At 40.2% G+C, this 20,111-nt stretch overlaps 1 protein-coding gene across 1 annotated transcript in view; it reads left to right on the top strand.

The window, feature by feature from the left end:
• The window catches only part of SH3RF1 (SH3 domain containing ring finger 1), an 87,524-nt gene that overhangs the window by 52,395 nt on the left and 15,018 nt on the right, over positions 1-20,111 (top strand). Inside the window, exons 5-9 of the mRNA XM_082759689.1 lie at positions 7,059-7,361; positions 8,230-8,340; positions 15,923-16,077; positions 18,453-18,623; positions 18,770-19,029. Of these exons, the coding sequence (XP_082615815.1) occupies positions 7,059-7,361; positions 8,230-8,340; positions 15,923-16,077; positions 18,453-18,623; positions 18,770-19,029 (1,000 nt within the window). The remainder of the gene's footprint in view (positions 1-7,058; positions 7,362-8,229; positions 8,341-15,922; positions 16,078-18,452; positions 18,624-18,769; positions 19,030-20,111) is intronic.

Below are 20,111 nucleotides of genomic sequence, written 5' to 3' on the forward strand. Positions count from 1 at the left end.
CATAATATCAATGTTCTCATCTAATGACAATTTCAGAATGTCACAGTTTTGATTAATTTCCCAATCAAAAATGGCAATACTGAACTACTGAGTTTGTTTCATAAATTAATGTAGATGCAGCTGTGCTCAGGATCTGTTCAGGTTTTGCAAAACAATTCTTCTGATGGTTTATATTTGTTCTGAAACCTTAACTGCAAAGCTGAATTTAGGTTTCTTATCTACCACCTGTCCTCCAGGATGATGCTTAGCAAGAAACAGTAATGTCAGATAAGGGCAATGTTTGCCTAAGTTCCGATTGCAATCTGCTCCTTTGTTTCAAAATATAAAGGTGAAAGTCAAATGCAGTCTAGGAATTGGTATTTGACTAATAACAGTGCTGGTGATGTGGAAAAATAGCTCCTCAACAGATGATGATGGAGTAAAATTTCGTAAATAAAAATTTTGGATGAAGATGAATAGAAAGATTATTTGAGGGAGGAGGTAGTAGTTTCATTTAATTTCAGAAAGTGATGATATTTGAATTCCATCTGTCTCCATGTGAGTGAAAAATGCCAGAATGCATTTGCTAAATAAGTGCAGTAAAGCACAACGATAAGGGGCTTAGAAGTAGGTCTTTCGTGGTAGTCTAGTTGGTAATTTCTCCAGACAGCTGCAAGCAGGCGGAAGGTTGCCTGTTGGCCTAGACCCCTCAAAGAGCACTGAGCTGACTCCATATTGTTCCCATTTGGGATGTTGGTCTATTTCTTGGGTTTCTATGTGGAGGGGAATTGGGTTTCAGGCTACCTGATACAGTAAAAAATAAAATAAAATTGTTAATTAAAAAAAAAAAAAAGAATAAAAATATGTGAAGGTAAAAGTTAAGCTTCAATTTAGAGGTGTTTTTTCAGGAAAACCTCTGACACGGAAAATATGGAAATAGATAAAGGGACATTTGCAGCAGAAAGAAATGCTGTATTCAGACACTTAATAGTAGGAACAGCATTACCATCATGACCTGGAGTGGTGGCTAGCCATTTCTTTGGAAAATGTGTGCAAATTCTTAATTTCTTAATGAAGAGCTGAAGTGCACTCTGCAAAATACTGTTCAGTACTCCTGTCCTCGAGTTGTTTCTGCAAAAAGGCCAGTCATCAGCTCATGTCTGTGGTTAGGTTGCATGCTACTGTCCTGTGCTTGTTTTTTTTTCCGTAAGAAAGCTCAGTATGTTGCTTATATTTGAATCAATCCCGTGAGTAAGCCTTAACTTTTCCCTAATATGTTGTTTGCTGTATAGAATAGTCAGATTCTGCAGGCACTGCTAGTTTCAGGAGGTAAACAAACATATTGAGGTGTATCAGGTACCTTGGGGTGCTCTTAGTAGTGTGGCTTTTTTTTTTCCACACTCTTGGGAGATCCTTTAGCTTTTCTGATTAGGTAATTCATAGAAGTGAGTACTGTTTTTCTTTCTGTGATCTCCATAATTTGTGAACAGACTGTTAAACTGGTGTTAGAGAGTAGACAGATAATAACAGAAGTGGATGTGGCCAATGTATAAGACAATGTGGAATGTACAAATTCTCAGGAAGGGCATGAAGAATTTCGGTCAGAAAAATAAAATGTCTACAAGTACAAAACGTATAAAATGATTAGTCTTTGAAAAACCTACCAGTTCTTCCATGGTGAAAGGTAGGATGCTGACAGAATAAGTAGCAGAATAGTCTTTTTTTGATCATATTTTCTACTTGTTTTATATCCTTCAACTTGCTGTTGGTGGTCTGTGTTGAAATGACTTTTCACTAGTCTGTCAAAAGTAGGTATGCTCTAAATTTAAAATTTAATTAATCTTGATCAAAATAATGGGTTTGCAAATTAGTTAGAGAAAACTGCATGGTGGTGCCTTATGTTCTACACAAATGGTACAAAAATATTTTGCTTGTATGATTCATGTCCAGTGGGAGGAAAATCTAGTGTCTAGGTTTTACTTAGGAATATTTACTACTGTGACATTGTCCTCTACCATTCTTCCTTTCAGTTGCATTTTAAAGGGCCAATAATAAGAACATATAGGAAACATTTCTGTGTTCTCATCTTCATATCTGTTTTAATATCCTCCTTTATGTCCCTCTTCCACTGCATTGTATTGTAGGTTCTTTTTCCTCTTTAAGACCTTCCATAATTTAAATTTTCCTGCTTCGATGTCCTAGCAGGTTTTTATGTCAGCTTCTCATTGTTCAGTAACTCCCATTTTGATCCTTGTTTGTCTATTTCTCGTGTGTATGTGTGTGCAATTTCCTTCCAGATCTCCGCATTTAAATAAATGGTTCTCCAGTGGTATTTATTTTCTATGTGTATATACGTATTCTTTAATATTTTGTACTGCTTTATATTATCCACTTGTTACATTTTCTGATTTCTGAGGATGAGTATAAACTGTTGACATTTCTATGAGACACACTTACATCAATACTACATTGATGCTATCGCAATTAATAATGTGTAACTTGTGTAGTAAAGTTTTGTTGGGTTAAAATACTTCTTTGAAACTCCTTATGAGCATAGTAGGTCTTAAGACTCGTGGAAAAGCAGTTAACATAAATAGAAGAAATAACATGCTGAAGAATGGAAATACTGTTTCCACAGTTGCTAATTTCATTCTTTCTTTGTAATATTCTTGAAAAAAGTTTTTTTCCCTTCATTATTGGTGCAATTATCAAGTAACGGTTATATTTATTGGTACACATTAATATGTACAGAAAACTGGTGCTGGTGTTACATCTGAGGCGATCGGCTCTGGGGCAGATGTGTTCTGCAGTGGAGCAGGGGATTGAACAGGCAGGGCTACTTTTTCCAGCACCGAGCCCACTCAAGGGAGCTGCCAGGACCCGGCAGCCCTCGCGAGGGAGGTGAACGAGGCGAGAACGAGGCGTAGCGGAGCCAGCAGCGCCCCCTCCCCGGCCGTTCAAAAGCTGCCCCTAGGGAGCGTGGTGACCAGGAGTGTGGTGACCAGGACAGGCAGTTAGGGCGTGGCGTGGCAGAAGGGCGTGGCGTGGCAGTTCACGCAGGCAGGGTGAGTGGGGAGGGCAGAGCGCTCCCCCCCGCCCATACGAACACCTCCTTAACGGCGGTCTACCGCTAGCTCAGCTGCAATGGTGTACACCAGGCACATTGTGCTCTCCAGGAAGTCTGTACACACCCAGACCGACTGCCCACTCAAAACTGCGGCAGTTCAGGTCTCCGGGTGCAGGGAATGCCTGAGCCTGTTGCTACCACCTGTGGGGGTTTAAAGAGACTGCGTGCGTGTGGTGCGAGCAGGTGGATGACCTGGTCCGCCTCGTGGCAGAACTCAAGGAGGAAGTCGAGAGGTTGAGGGATATCAGGGAGTGTGAGCATGAGATAGACCTGTGGAGCAACTCCCTGCGCAGCCTGAAGGACAGGTACCAGGGTGAGACACCCCAAATGGGGGTGGACCCCCAGCCCTGTTGTTGTCGGGCAGAGGCAGGGGGCCTAGGAGTTGAGGAAGAATGGAGACAGGTCCCTGCTCGACATCGCAGGTGATGCCCTCCCCCACCAGCCCCACCTTCCCAGGTGCCCTTACGCAACAGGTTTGAGGCCCTGGAGCTTGAGTGACAGGTAGCTGAGGAAGAGGTAGAAAGTCTTCCCAGGAGGATGCCTAGGGCGAGGAAGTCAACTCCACGCCTCAGGACTGCCTCCACCAGGACAGAAAGAAGGGTGATTGTTGTGGGCGACTCCCTTCTCAGGGGAACAGAGGGCCCTATTTGTCGGCCTGGCCCTACCCATAGGGAAGTCTGCTGCCTCCCTGGGGCCAGGGTCAGGGACATTGCCAGAAAGCTTCCCAGCCTGGTTCACCCCTCTGACTATTATCCTCTTTTGATAGTCCAGGCGGGCAGTGACAACATCGAAGAGAGAAGCCTCAAGGCTATCAAAAGAGACTTTAGGGGACTGAGTCGGTTAGTGGATGGAGCGGGAGTGCAGGTGGTGTTTTCGTCCATCCCTACGGTGGCAGGGAGGGGTTCAGAGAGGACACGGAAAGCCCACCTGTTAAACATGTGGCTCTGGGGCTGGTGCCAACGCAGAAATCTTGGGTTTTTTGATCATGGGGCACTTTACTCAGCACCTGGCCTGATGGCCGCAGATGGGTCCCTATCTTTTAGGGGAAAAAGGATCCTGGGCCAGGAGCTGGCAGGGCTCATTGAGAGGGCTTTAAACTAGGTAGGAAGGGGGATGGGACTGAAGTTAGGATTGTTGGGGCTGTGCCAGGGGTAACAATGGCAAGGCTGGGAGAGAAGGCAATGGCCCAACTGAAGTGCATCTACACTAATGCACGCAGCAGGGGTAACAAACAGGAGGAGCTGGAAGCCATCGTGCGGCAGGCAGGCTACGACTTGGTTGCCATCACGGAAAGGTGGTGGGACAACTCTCATGACTGGAGTGCTGCAATGTCTGGCTATAGGCTCTTCAGAAGGGACAGGCAGCATGGAAGGGGTGGTGGTGTGGCTCTCTATAGCAGAGAGAGTTTTGATGTCGCGGAACTTGAGGCTGGGAATGATAAGGTTGAGTCCCTATGGGTTAGGATCGGCGGGAAGGCCAACAAAGCAAGCATCCTGGTGGGGGTCTGTAATAGACCGCCAAACCAGGATGAGGAGACTGATGAGGAGTTCTACAGGCAGCTGACAAAAGTTGCGAAATCATCAGCGCTTGTTCTAGTGGGGGACCTCAACTTCCCAGATATATCCTGGAAGCACAACACAGCCCAGAGAAAGCAGTCTAGGAGGTTTCTGGAGAGCGTGGAAGATAGCTTCCTGACGCAGCTGGTTAGTGAGCCTACCAGGGGAGGTGCCCCGCTAGACCTTCTCTTCACAAGCAGAGAAGGACTGGTGGGAGATGTGGTGGTTGGAAACTGTCTTGGGCAGAGTGACCATTAAATGGTAGAGTTCTCCATTCTTGGAGAAGCCAGGAAGGGGACCAGTAAAACCACTGTATTGGACTTCCATAGGGCTGACTTTGAACTGTTCAGGACACTGGTTGGTAGAGTCCCCTGGGAGGCGGTTCTGAAGGGCAGAGGAGTCCAGAAAGGCTGGGCGCTCTTCAAGAAGGAAATCTTAATGGCGCAGGAGCGGTCTGTCCCCAGGTGCCCAAAGATGAGCCAGCAGGTAAGAAGAGTGGCCTGGCTGAACAGAGAATTGTGGCTTGAGCTTAGGAGGAAAAAGAGGGTGAGCCACTCGGGAGGACTATAAGGATGTTGCGAGGCAATGCAGGGACAAAATTAGAAAGGCCAAAGCTCATCTGGAGCTCAATATGGCGACTGCTGTCAAAGACAACAAAAAATGTTTTTACAAATACATCAATGCAAAACGGAGGACTAAGGAGAATCTCCAGCCTTTACTGGATGCAGGAGGGAAGTTAGTTACGAAAGATGAGGAAAAGGCAGAGGTGCTTAATGCCTTCTTTGCCTCAGTCTTTAGCGGCAAAACCAGTTGCTCTCTGGATACCCAGTACCCTGAAATGGTGGAAGGGGATGGGGAACAGAATGTGGCCCTCACTATCCATGAGGAAAGTGTTGGCGACCTGCTACTGCACTTGGATGTATGCACGTCGATGGGGCCAGAAGGGATCCACCCGAGGATACTGAGAGAACTGGCAGAGGAGCTGGCCAAGCTGCTTACCATCATTTATCAACAGTCCTGGCTATTGGGGGAGGTCCCAGTGGACTGGTGGCTAGCAAACATGATGCCCTTCTACAAAAAGGCTCGGAGGGCAGACCCAGGAAACTTTAGACCTGTCAGTTTGACCTCAGTGCCAGGGAAACTCATGGAGCAGATTATCTTGAGTGTCATCACGCGGCACTTGCAGGGCAACCAGGTGATCAGGCCCAGTCAGCATGGGTTTAGGAAAGGCAGGTCCTGCTTGACGAACCTGATCTCTTTCTATGACAAAGTGACGTGCTTGGTGGATGAGGGCAAGGCTGTGGATGTGGTCTACCTTGACTTCAGCAAGGATTTTGACACTGTTTTCCACTGCATTCTCTTCAAGAAACTGTCTGCTCCTGGTTTGGACTGGCATACACTTCGTTGGGTTAAAAGCTGGCTGGATAGCCGGGCCCAAAGAGTCATGGTGAATGGAGTCAAATCCAGATGGAGGCCGGTCACTACTGGCATTCCCCAGGGCTTGGTACTGGGGTCAGTCCTCTTTAATATCTTTATCGATGATCTGAATGAGGGCATTGAGTGCACCCTCAGTAAGTTTGCAGATGACACCAAGTTAGGTGCGTGTGTCGATCTGCTCGAGGGTAGGAAAGCTCTGCAGGAGGATCTGGATAGGCTGCACCGATGGGCTGAGGTCAACTGCATGAAGTTTAACAAGGCCAAGTGCCGGGTCCTGCACCTGGGGCGCAATAACCCCAAGCAGAGCTACAGGCTGGGAGATGAGTGGTTGGAAAGCTGCCAGGTGGAGGAAGACCTGGGAGTGATGGTGGATAGTCGGCTGAATATGAGCCAGCAGTGTGCTCAGGTGGCCAAGAAGGCCAACGGCATCCTGGCTTGCATAAGAAGCAGTGTGGCCAGCAGGGCTAGGGAAGTGATTGTCCCCCTGTACTCGGCTCTGGTGAGGCCGCACCTCGAGTACTGTGTTCAGTTTTGGGCCCCTCGCTACAAGAAAGACATCGAGGTGCTCGAGCAAGTCCAGAGAAGGGCAACAAAGCTGGTGAAGGGTCTGGAGAACAAGTCCTGTGAGGAGCAGCTGAGGGAGCTGGGCTTGTTCAGCCTGGAGAAGAGGAGGCTCAGGGGTGACCTTATTGCTCTCTATAGGTACATTAAAGGAGGCTGTAGTGAGGTGGGGGTTGGTCTGTTCTCCCACAAACTGACTCAAAGCATGTTGAGTTGATAGTTAAAAACTTAACTCTGTAATGACTAATTTTTAGGGTAGGTCAGTATGGCACATTTTTAAATTGCATAGTTTAGATTCAGCTATAATGAAAAATATAAAAGGAAAATATATTTTGGCTATCTTCGGGTGATTTTCTCAAAATCAAACTAATTATTAATGTGTGAATATTTTCTTGTAGTTTAACACAGCAGCCAAGCAGCTGATAGAATTGGATAAGCCCTCAGGTTCTGCTGTAGACTCCGGAGAAGGTACCTCTGGGGCAGCCCACAACAATTCAGTCCAAAAGCACACCGATACAAAGAAAAACACCAAAAAACGGCACTCTTTTACCTCCCTCACGATGTCCAACAAGTCTTCACAGTCCTCTCAGAATCGCCACTCAATGGAAATCAGTCCTCCTGTCCTCATCAGCTCCAGCAACCCAACCGCAGCAGCCCGCATAAGTGAGCTGACGGGACTTTCTTGTAGTGCCCCTTCTCAGGTAATTTACATTAAATTAAGTATAAATCGTCCGTGTATTTTTTAATAACTATAAAGGCTTATGATCTTGTCCTGTTTACCCCAAATTATTTGTTACATGTAAGTAATACTAGCATACACTTTCACAAAGCTCATCTTCCAACATGGAGAGTGTTTTAAGGGAGAAAAAAAACTCCTTAGAAATGCAGATATGATTATCTTGTAAACTTATTTTCACAGTTCTCAATGTCCAAAACATCAGAAATTGTAAAATCTTAGAATCTAGAGTGACTTGATTCATTTTCTTGTAAATTGAATATTGTACTGTATACTAATAAAGCATATGCAAATAAAAGTCAAATTTAACATGAAAATTACATACATTCCAGAAATGTACCACCTTAATATGATTGTGATAAGTAGAAGTATTTATCTGGCTTCATTTATTTGTTAGTCTCATGTTTTTTCAAGGCTGTTAATTACAAAGTTCAGGAGTTAGTGAACAATTGTCTGTTTCACATAAAGATTAAATTTGGGGAGTAGAAATGTTAATAGAGACAGAAGTGTGGAATTATTATACATAAACTAGTAAATATGTTTTATTTGCATGTCTTTGGGATCCAACTGACATTTATGGAAAAAAGAAAATGATTATAAGTGTTTCACATTGGTAGTTCAATATATCTCCAAAGTTTCTGAAACATCAGAAAATAATTTGCTGAAAAATGGTGAGCACTATGATCCAGTGTTGTTTGCACGAGTATCTAACCATAAATTATTTCTAAAGTTACGGACAGTAGAATGCCAGTGATTTTGACCATGAAGCTTTACAGCTGTGTCAAACTAATCAGAACTGACCCTGCTGTTGTGTTGTTTTCTTGTTTTGACAGGTTCATATTGGTACTACAGGGCTAATTGTGACTCCACCGCCTAGCAGCCCAGTCACAACAGGGCCTTCATTTACCTTCCCATCGGAAGTTACCTACCAAGCTGCTCTTGGTGTAAGTACCATTTAAGAAAACTCATCCTTTTATCTTTGGTCTGTACTGTCACTTTCATTCCAGAGATTTCACTGGATTCTTTCACTGATTTGAAATAACGAGTTTATGGTGATCATCTGTGTGATAGACAATAGTATAAACAATTACAGAAAAAACATTATTGATAAAATAATGCTTGAATCCTGTGATCCATATCCATTTCTCCATCTTTCCTCTGTGCAGTAAGCACAAGAAATACACATCCTTCAAGAACAGTAGTTCTTTTCAGCATGAGAAGGAAAGAGATTATCTTGGGGGAAGGTTAGGAGAAACAAGCAAGACCTTGAAAAACAAAAACAAACAAACAAACAAACAAACAAAAAAACAACCCACAACCAAAAAAAGTACAAGAACTTAGACCTTGGTTACCAGGTATTTTTGTCTTCCTTAACTCATTACTAGCAAGATTCTCTGAAATTTCAAAACTGTGCTTTCTTTAAACAAGCTTATTTTAGTTGTGTGTACCCTTGTTAGATAGTGGATGTATCAGACATGTCTAGGTTGGGTTCTTTGAAATCAGTCTGAACAACTTGCAAATGGTCATCTTTTACAGGAAGGAATACACTGCTCTGCTACTTTCCTTGGACAAAGAAATTGTCATCAAAAAACGCAGGATTTAATTCCAAAAACAATGGATGTTTGTTTTGCTGTGTTTTTGGTGGACAGGCTCTGGAATGTCCTATATCATACTGCACTTTTCAAAGACTGACCTTAACTGCAGTCAAGAGCGTAGACACCAGTTTTCACAGATTTTAAAGGGAACTTCATGAATTCTTAGTTTGATAATATGAATTCTCTGAATTTGATACTTATTTCAAGTCCAAAAATTGTGTCCTTAACCTTTAAGGGGTGCCACGGTTAAATAATAATTTTCCAGTTAGTCTCCTTTAAATAAAAATTAAGAAAAAAAAAAAAAAGCTTGAGGCTTGATTTGTTTAGGTGTCTAATTATCCTTGCAGCCTTTAAAGCAAGTAAAACGTGATGCTTAGCCTTGCTACTAAATTTCTCTAGGCTGGTTTTCAACTTTGAGCACTTGAATAATTTTACATAATTGTCTGTAAAATCAAAGGCAGAATTGTCTGCCTTCTGCTATCAATTTTTTGTTGTTTAATTAAAGGCTTAGGTGCGGCTTGGTCACAGCTGAGAGGTTTCATTTTGACCACTTCCTTTGGAACTCTTAAGTTACATTTCTCAGTCCTTCAACTTACGATGCTGTTAGTTTCTGAATTATTTCCAGTACTTTCTTCTGGCATGGTAAGTGCATTCCAGAACGAGGCACAGTACTACACGATCATTTGAAGTGGTGAGAATATTGATAGTGTGACCTTTTCACTTTTAGTCCATTAGTGTGATGGTTCCTATCTTGAGAATTTCCATGCATGGACTGAGTGTGGCACCAAGTTTTTGTTCAGCTACATATCCATGATGATCCCAGAATTTTTTGTTGTCATCAGTGGTACAGTGATTGCTCTCATCCAAGTAAATATATTTCACCACGTATGTTCAGATGGACGAGCCTATTGACAAGTACACAGACAGTATGTTTGTGCTCTGTTTTACTGAGTTATCCAGGTTGTGCTGTAGCAATTCTTTGTCCTTTTATTGTTTATCACTCCTTCAGTCTGTGGATCGTCTGTGCAATCTTCCTGTTAAAGTTATTCTTGATCCAATTAATAATCTGCTTAGACTTGTATTTTAATGTCACAGAATGATTGAGCTTGGAAGGGACCTCTGGAGGTCATCTGGTCCAAACTCCCTGCTCAAGCAGGTTGCCCAGGACCATATCCAGATAGATTTTGAAGATCTCCAAGGACTCCTCAACCTTGCTGGGCAACCTGTTCCAGTGCTCAGTCACCTTCACAGAGAAAGAAAATTTCCTGAAGTTCAGATGGAGCCTTCTATGTTTTAGTTTGTCCCTACTGCTTCTGATCCTGTCACTGGGCACCGCCTGGCTTCATCTTTGTTGCATGCTCCCTTATATACACTGATAAGGTCCCTCCTGAGCCTTCTCTTTAGGTTGAACGGTCCCAGCTGCCTCAGCCTTTTGTCATAAGAGAGATGCACCAGTCCCTTAATTATCTTTGTGGTCCTTTGCTGGACTGTCCAGTATGTCCGTGTGTGGCCTGTATTGAGCAGAGGGGCAGGATCACCTCCTGTAACATGCAGGCAGCGCTTCTCATGCAGCCCAAGGTACCATTAGCCTTCTTTGCTGCAAGGTTACACTTCTGACTCATCTTCAACTTGGGTCCACCAGGACCCCCAAATCCTTTTCTTGTATCTGACATATACATCTAATACTGGAAACAATTAGCTGCTTACGTACTGGCTCATGTAATCTTTTAGACTTCTTTCATCCTGTCCTTCAGAAAATACCTTCAAGCACTGAGCAAACAAAATAACTGTTGATATCATCTGTGCTGTTAGGCAAAATACAAGTCTAGTTAATGTATTTGCTGCAAACATCAAGTATTGATTTGATTTGTGGCCAAGATACTCAGTTTTGGAGAGGATGAGTTAGGCAGCATTCAAAGCATAATTTCAAGAGTTCTATCAGAAGTTTTTTTTATTATTATTATTCCTTTTAGTAACAAACAGTTTTGCTTGTTATTAAGAATCAGTAGTTCTTTCTTTGATGCCAGCATAGAAGAATACTTTATTTTGTTGGTGGTGCAAAGTCGTTAAAGCACCTCGGGTGCTTTAGTTGCATAAGCTTGTTCAAAAGCAATCTCACCATCAGTACCCATAGGGATGAAATTACAGTGCTAAATGCAACATGGATTGAAACTTTGCCACAGGATTGTCCTATATCCTGGAGTGATACTTTCTTTTTGTGATAACCAGGTTCTTGGTTATGTTTCCAATTAGGCATATAATTCCCATTGAGAAGCTGAATTATTCTCTGCCACCCTCTTTAAAAGTCAATAACCTTCTGTACATAATGTTCTGTTTCTTTTTGACTTGTTTGCAGCATGACTAAAATACAAGCTGGTGCTGGCAGCCCAGACTACAGTTAGGTGGTTCCTATGTTCTTTTACTATAGATGATATTAGATGATGCAATTTGTACTCATAGACTGTGAAGTGTGTCTTTAAATTCCCCCTTTTCACTTGCTTCATAAACTCATTTTAATTTTAGAAATCTGCAAAACAGCTTTGATAAACCAACAGTGAAGGTGATGTTCTTTCTCTCTAGATTTTTTTCCCCTCCAGAAATACCCTCCCTGACATTCTCAGCCTTAATGTTAAGCCACAGAACAATTGTGCTGTATTATACAATATACCAGTGGTTAGCTTGAGCCCTTTTGCTTTTGTGTTTTTTGCTTTTTTAAGTAAAAGCTCTCGCATTTCTCAAAGCTTATCCCTTTAGCTTTTCTCTACATTTCTGAGTACTATGCAAATGACAAGAGAGTTGGGATGGAATGGGGAGAGTTTCTCTTTAGCATGCATATGATTTAATTGGATCTTCTTCCTGTCGATCGTTCTGGCATTTATAACACTATTTAAAGTAACTGTTCTTTGAGAGCAAGCCATTCAATACTACCTTTTACTTCATGCCAAATTCAGATTAGGGGAGAAGAATCAATAAGAATTAGGAATGATGATGTTTTTTGTCAGATGGCCATATACACCATCTGCTGCTTGTGTCACATAAACAAATTTTTATTTGCATTGAGTAAACCTGTGATAATTTCTTTAGAAGTTTTATTTTACAGCAGCAGTTCTTTAAACAAGTTCTGTAGCCAGCAGCATGAATTCTTCTTTTGTGTTTTGAGGTTTGATTCTTTGAAATCGAAGAAGCTATGAACTGAGACAAACTTCTCACAGCTGAAGCTTTTGATTGTGATACTATCATTTAGTGTACTCTGGGACTTCAAACCATAGCTTTGCCCTTAACGGGGGCATTAATTGGTCTTCTCTTCTTGGCTACTGGCATTTTTGAACCTTGTAGGTGCTTGGTATATTTGACATTCTTTATAAAATATAAATAGCAGATGTCAAGTTCAATAGTTGTTGGGCGAAAATATGCATGTACAATTAAGTCTCATTTACATTGGAGGAAATTCTTGGATGTAATTCATAAGGCAGTTATCTAATGGAGGAGATCTAGTTGCTATAGATTTTGCTGAAAAAAAATGTTAAAGGAAGTATGTGATTTGAGCCGTGGTATGGGAGAAACAGAGCTGAAATATACTACAGCAAAGTTAGAGTTGCATTCAAAACCAGCAGAAGAGAAACAGAATGCATCGCCAACAGATAGCTTACCATCCTTTCTTTCTGCTTTTTACATCCTCTAAAGAAGGTTTTGGACTGTAGTTGACCCAGATATCCATATTTCTACTTCTTTAGATTGAATATGTTGACTTTGAAATGGTGTCATGATATGTGCACTTAACTAGCAAAAACAAGTGGTCTATATTTGGATGGTTTACATTAGCTTACATGTTGAAAGTTCCAAAAATTAAAAAAAATCCCTGATTGTTCTAGTCCTGTTTGTTCTCTTGCCTACACACAAAAAAATTACCCTTCTGTATTAAAGTACATGAGGTAGTCTGATTTATTAGTAATGAGGCACAAGCTGTGAGGGTTATAGTATACTGATGACTTTTAACTCTCTTTCATGTTGTTCCAGCTGATTCAATAGTGTAAGTCAGGAGGAGGTTTAAATAAGAACTGTCTGAGTTTTAACCAACAATAATTCAAATTAACTTTTGTAGGTAAGAGGAAGCAGCTGAAAGAAATGATGAGGTTTTATATGAGAGGCCTGCTCTTGATAACATATATTTATAGTTTAGGAATTTTGTTAAATATGAGCCTTAATTTGTTAGCCCTGAGGGGATTTTGCAAGTTGTATATTTTTTCCTAGACCTTGTGGGACTGACAGTTAATTAATGTTTTTTCCTACTGCTGTGCCTTTTGTTGTTCTTTGCGTGAGCTGATTATTGGTCTTCAGTTGACTGATACAGGAATGAAGGCTAATTGTATTTCAGCTTAGTGGTACATATGAGTTTCTAGAGCACAGTTATAAGTACTATTTTAAATTTTTACATAAATTAAGTATCAAATTAAGTATAACGTTTCATCTTTCAATTAAAAAAACGTCATCGCTTTTCAGAGATATGTTTAAGATGCTGGTTTGTGCTGAAAATACATCTGCTGTCTGAAGAGTAGTTGCAGAAAGTTTCATTTTTTTCCCACTCAACTGCTTGAAATAAAAATACTTTATTTTGATAAGGATATTTTGTTAAATCACAGGAGGGGTTTGCATATATTTTTTCACCAAGTGTTGAATATGGAAACCATCAAAGCGAGCTTGCGCTGTAGAGGTAGATGTGTTTCTCAATAGCTACAACAATGGATACATGCCAGAAAACTTTCTGAAAATTTAGCTAGAGCATTTGGGGCTATTTTATTAAGTTGCAGCAGTGCAAACTGAGGAGCAGTTGTCTTCTAAAGCCTATCAGGTAGTTTGTTTGGATTTCTAAGTACTTGCCAAGTCTTCTGGCGTTTAACTGGGCTGCGGCTCACTGCAGGTTTCATTACCATAGTAATAGACACGGGAAGGGGAGCAGAACCTTAATGGAGCAAAATAAAAAAGAGCTGGGAAGATGCCTTTATTGCAGCTCAAAAATCTGTGTATGTCATGTGGTCAGATGAATAAAATACAATGTGCAGTATATATATGTTTAGAGATACAGGAAGTGTGAAATATTGACACCTTGATACTGGGCATGAATAAGTATTTGAAGATTTCCAGCTAACCATCTCTAATGTGAATTTACAGGTTCCCTATGTATAAGGAAATCTAGATTCCTAAAAAAAACGGTTTGAATCTGTATTCTATAGACCAGTTGTCTAAAAGGTGTTCACATTTTTCAGCCTGGATTCATCCAAGGCATTTGTTGAAGCTGAATGGGAGAGGGAATTAACTTGGCTGGAAAGCAGTTGAAAGAGCAATGTTAGTATTTCAGTATGAATGTTTAAGATATTTTTAAAATATTGTTGAATGGATGGGGATCTAGAATATAAAGCAAATGCATATACAGTTCTTGTAAATAACTAAGTTAGTATGAAAGCTCACAGTTATGCTTCACAAGCAGGTCATGTCTGCTTTGTATTGAATACAGTTGATCTGTTTGATTTTTTTTAAAAAAAGCATGATTAGAAAAAAATAATAAAAAATAACTATGCAATTTATATTGCTGTTCAGATCTAATTAAGCATAAGAAGTTTGAAATTATGTTTGCTGTAAGAGATAATCAGTTTTCTCTAGATTTTGTTCCTTTTAATAATTTAGTACTTTACTGTGTCTTGACAAGTAAGACTAGTTCAGAGAATCATCTTTTTATTAATGCTCTCAAAATGCAGTGAGGTAATAATCCCACAGTGCAGAACTCCTTTGCCAAGAGATTTTTGTTTAGAAAAACAACAAACTTTAGAAGTAGGCTGTTTGAGGGAAATTAAAATTACTTACAATTATATTTTTCCAAAGCAATAATGTAGCGCTGTGCATTTATATGCTGCTGTACTGGATGAGCCAGGCAATGCTTCAGTACATTTTGGTAATTTATATACTTATGTGGTTTTTTTTAGATCTAAAGTGGCATTATTTAGAGTTTTGCTTCAGTATTAAAGGGTTGTTTTAAGTCAAAGATCATGTATGAAATGAATTCTGTTTCACATTTTAAAATGTTTCAGTTTTTTATTACTCTTTTTTTTTTTTTCCTGTTTGTTGTAACACAAATAATTATTTTTGGAAAGGGGGGGGAGAAAAGTTCTCCTTTTGTGAGACACTTTTCCCAGGAGTGTTGGTACGCAAAGTCCTAAAGAATTGTCTAAGGCTTTATAGAACAGAAGGTAACAATTGCTCCATTGAGCCTCAAAAGGCATAGAATCCTGTAGGCAGGACCCCCCTTAGGATCTGCCTGTAAAGAACTGTGCCTTTTTACTGGGGTGTTTGTTAAAGATTACCAATCTCGATAATACTGAATTTCAAAAGCTAACTCTTTAAACTAGAAGAATAGGCGAAAGTGGTAACAATAGCTCAGTGGCTATGGTCTCACATTGTGCTTGCTTTTTGTTACCCATACATCAAAAGAAAATTTTCCCCAGAAGGGGGTGGTTTTGGGTGCACTACTGCTGAATGGCACATTCTGTTTCAGCTTCAGATTACAAAAACAATCATGTTTTGAAGTACAGTCAGCAGTAGGATGTTAAAATCTACCTCCTGGAAGGCTTCTGCATTTTTTTGAGTCCTATCTTAAAGATTTTATAATTAGAAACAATGCTTTCTGTTTTTCCTCTGCTGAGAAATTGCTTGTCATTTGCTTAATTAGCTGCCAAGACTTCAAGAGTTTAAAATGCAAAAAGTGAAATACAAACAAACCTAACTCTCTGGTTATATTTTACCAGTAAGTAACGGAATACTGAACTCTAGCTGATTTTTTTGTTTATTTTCTTAGCATATCATACTTCTCTTTCAGCCGATTCAGCTCATCAAACAATATTGATCATCTGTTGCTATTTTTTTTCCCTCAAAAAATCAGAATATGAATCCCCCACTTCCACCACCACCTCTCTTGTCTGCTGCAATCATTGCATCAGCTTCTTCTGGACCTCAGTCTGCAGGTGTAATACAAAGGCCAACATCAGGATCAGCTGACCAAATGGCACATTTACGACCACAAACTCGTCCAAGTGTGTAAGTAAAATTGAAACTTTTTGCCAATCAGAACAATGTAACGAGTTCAATAACTTCATTTATACATACTTTGTGCCAGCTGGCTATGTTCTGCTAAAATTCCCAGGAAACCACGCATACAACTTAGAACAAAAACAAGGCATGCATAAAGGTGATATCCTCAAATGGCTTTTGCACTGAGGGTTATTTATGCCTTAAGTAGATATCATCAGCTCTTGATGTGTATAGGAAACAGTCACTTCAAAAATACAAAATGTTTATCATGTCGAAGATGAATGAATCGTTGAGTCAGTGATGAGGACTGTGTAACTCGCAAGTGGCGAACACAGGAGTGAATTTATTCAATGTTTTCTGTTATGCATCGAATGAAAAGGCTATTCTCATATGGAATAACTTATGCCAAAACATAGAAATGCTGTATCTCATTTAGACTGTTATATTAGCATGTCATTGTCAGTCTGCTTGTCTGAGATGCGACTGAAATTTGACTGAGGATTCTACAGTTCAGTTAATTAGTGGGTGTCAATTTGGAATGAAGGCAGAAAGCTGCTAGTTAGCATTATGTCTTCACACTTGTACAAGCAAATGTGCATCATCCTTCTGGGTGAAAATATTTTGTGTATTAACATGTGCTTCTGACAACATCTTCTCGGAAGCTTCTTTGTGTGCAGTTTGGAGAATAAGAAAGAAAAGAAAAAATAAAAATCAGGAGTGGTTGAACCACGTAATTGGACACATTTGAATAATGCAAGGGCTGCTTTTGTTCTCTCTTTCTTTTTTTTTTTTTTTTTATCTTCCCACCAGGTTTCCTCCCACTCCAAAAGAGCGCCCATCTTGTACAGCAGGTGCATCTGGGTTTGGGCTGTTTCTTCAATGTTGAGCATTTTAACGTTGCTTCTTATGGATCATTGTGCTTAGTGCAGTTAATCAAGTTCCCATCTCATTTATTCCAATCCTCCATCTTCAAAGGGTTGCTCTATAAGAGGATACTAATGAAATTTGTAATGATTTAACTAAAAGGGAAGTTAATGAACACCAATTAAGGCCCATCAGTTGCTTTCCCATAGAGGTTCAGCATGTGGCTTTGTAGATTATGTGCTAGTGAAGCCTTTTGTTGCCAACATGTTATATCTAGCCTTTAAAGCATATTTTGAACTTGCTTTACTATGTACCTATATTGCCTTTAAAGCATTTTTGCAGGTAATGCAAAGATTCTTGGGTAGACAACAAAAAATACAAATACAGTACAAAGTAGATAAGCATGCAGTTAATGCTTTCGTTACTGTGTGTAAAAGACGATTTTGACCAGAGAATGTTATATAAAGATTCCTTTCTACTCCTGGAGTAACAAGGGGAGTGGGAAAGACTAAAACTGCAAGTAACTGTGGACCCTTTTCCAAAACAGGACGTTCTACCCATCTACCCTGATTGGCTACATCTTATGAAAAATACATTCTTTTTGAAGAAATGTGATTTATTAGAACGTCATTTCCTATAGATCAGGGACCATGATTATATAAACGTTTATATAAAAAAATTTTAACAGTTTTCTAATGTTCAAATTGTGGCAGAAAATAGAACTCCATATATCACTTTTTAATATGACCCTCTGCATTCTTATTTGAAGACTTCCTTAGGAATATTCCAGCATGCAAATACAAAAGTTGCAGGTTTATTTTTTTATTTTTTCTCTGAAAATCCAGATACAGTTTGGTACTAATATTTAAAAAAAAAAAAAAAAAAGTAAAATGCTTCTCAGTTTTCAGTATGATTTCAGATGCGCTATATTATACATTAATGTTGCTTTGCAGGAAAAAAAAAAAAAGAGTGAAGAAACTTTAAAAGGTGAACAACTGCTAGCTAACTTACCCATAGACTTCCAGTTCCAGTATCTTTTTTTACACTGCAGTTGCGTGGGAGGATTCCAATTTTGCAATTTGATAAATATTTCTGACGCTGATCTTTTATTCCCAACTAACTGAAAATTTCCTCCCCCTCCCTTCCATTTCCTCCTCCCAAAAGTTGGCATGTCACCTAGTGGAAGAGACTAGAAGGAAGCGTGGTGAGAGAGGAGTGGGTTTTGATGGGATCTGGAGTCATTAATCGCCTATTTAGAGGTCACTAACTGAATAAAGGAAATGGACAATCTTATTGGAAGTATTTATATGTTACAATGCTTTTAATGGTCATTGTTCTCCTTGTTACTACCATAACTTACTGGTTTAATATTGAAACAGTGTGATTGATCAACTGCCATACAACCCTTTCTGCCATGACTTCTCATCTCCGACCCTGAATTCTCTCAGCTAGAAAACACAAATGATGTTTGTAATGGTTTTAGATTTAACAATTACATCTACTTTCCTTTCTTGTAGATATATTGCTATATACCCTTACACTCCTCGAAAGGAGGATGAACTGGAACTGCGGAAGGGAGAAATGTTCTTGGTATTTGAACGCTGCCAAGATGGCTGGTTCAAGGGAACTTCCATGCACACAAGCAAGATTGGTGTTTTTCCTGGCAATTATGTGGCTCCAGTTACAAGGTACGTTTTCATACAGGTGTCTAAATAGTTCCTAGGTGTCTAGTTTCAGGTCCTAATCCTTAAACTAAATAATGGAAAAGCTGTAGGTGTCAGCAACTAGCGTGTTTTTCAGTTGTGTTTTAGTGTTTTGTTTTCAATTTTGGCAGGACAGTGACAAGTGCATCACAAACAAAAGTTCCCATGTCTACTGCTGGCCAAACAGGACGAGTGGTAACTATGGTCAGCCCTTCCACTGCTAGTGGAACATCTCAGAAGCTCCAGGGGAATGGTGTGGCAGTGAACTCCAGCACAGTACCCACAGCTGTGGTTTCTGCAGCACATATCCAAACTAGTCCACAAACCAAGGTCCTTATGCACGTGACAGGACAAATGACAGTCAACCAGGCTCGCAACGCAGTTAGAACAGGTAAAAGAAAAAATTATAATAAAAAAAAAAGCTTTCTATTTGCAGTAGTATCTTTGTGGTAAACTATAGGATTTGTCTGGGCAGGTAGCTTGAGTTAGAATATGTGTAAATACATGTTTCTGTTTTTCTAAAGTATTTTTATATTATAGAGCTGAATGCTTTCTGAAATGCCAGTATATCTCTCTGAATTGATAAATCTTTTATTATTCTCCTCCAAGCAATTGTGTGTACATACGTATTCCTACTGTTGGAAACTTATATATAGGTATTTTAGGTGGAAATTTTTGTTTTTCCATCAGTATCCAGGATGAGGACATTCTTTGAGCTTCCCGACTAATACGCAATTCATGTAGTAATAAAAGTGATAAGAACATCTGAGTCATAGCTTATGTTTTTGTGCTAACTGCATAACAACTACAGATTGCTCTAATTTACCATTCGTTGTTAAATTCTCAACCTAACATCTTTGAAGACTTTTAGCATTCATTCATTCTTCTCTTTCAGGGCTGAGGGCTAGTTTTTATGCTTTCCAGTTTGTTCTCTATACTTGACTTGAACTTTTTCCAGCTTTGACTCTGAAACCATTAAGACTAGACTAGCTTCAAGATACGTACCATCTATGTCATAAAACAGTATTATATCCTGGAGAAGAGGAGGCTGAGGGGAGACCTCATTACAGTCTACAACTTCCTCATAAGGGGGTGTCGAGAGGCAGGAGACCTTTTCTCCATTAACACCAGTGACAGGACCCGCGGGAACGGGGTTAAGCTAAGGCAGGGGAAATTTAGGCTTGACATCAGGAGGGGGTTCTTCACAGAGAGGGTGGTTGCACACTGGAACAGGCTCCCCAGGGAAGTGGTCACTGCACCGAGCCTGTCTGAATTTAAGAAGAGATTGGACTGTGAACTTAGTCACATGGTCTGAACTTTTGGGTAGACCTGTGCGGTGTCAAGAGTTGGACTTGATGATCCTTAAGGGTCCCTTCCAACTCAGGATATTCTATGATTCTATGATTCTGTGATTTCTGACAGGTATAACTCTGGCTTTACTGTCTGGGGCAGGCCACATCATAGTGAAACATG

Source organism: Aythya marila, assembly GCF_965140915.1.
Source record: "Aythya marila genome assembly, chromosome: 4".
In the NCBI taxonomy this organism is placed as follows: Eukaryota; Metazoa; Chordata; class Aves; order Anseriformes; family Anatidae; genus Aythya; species Aythya marila.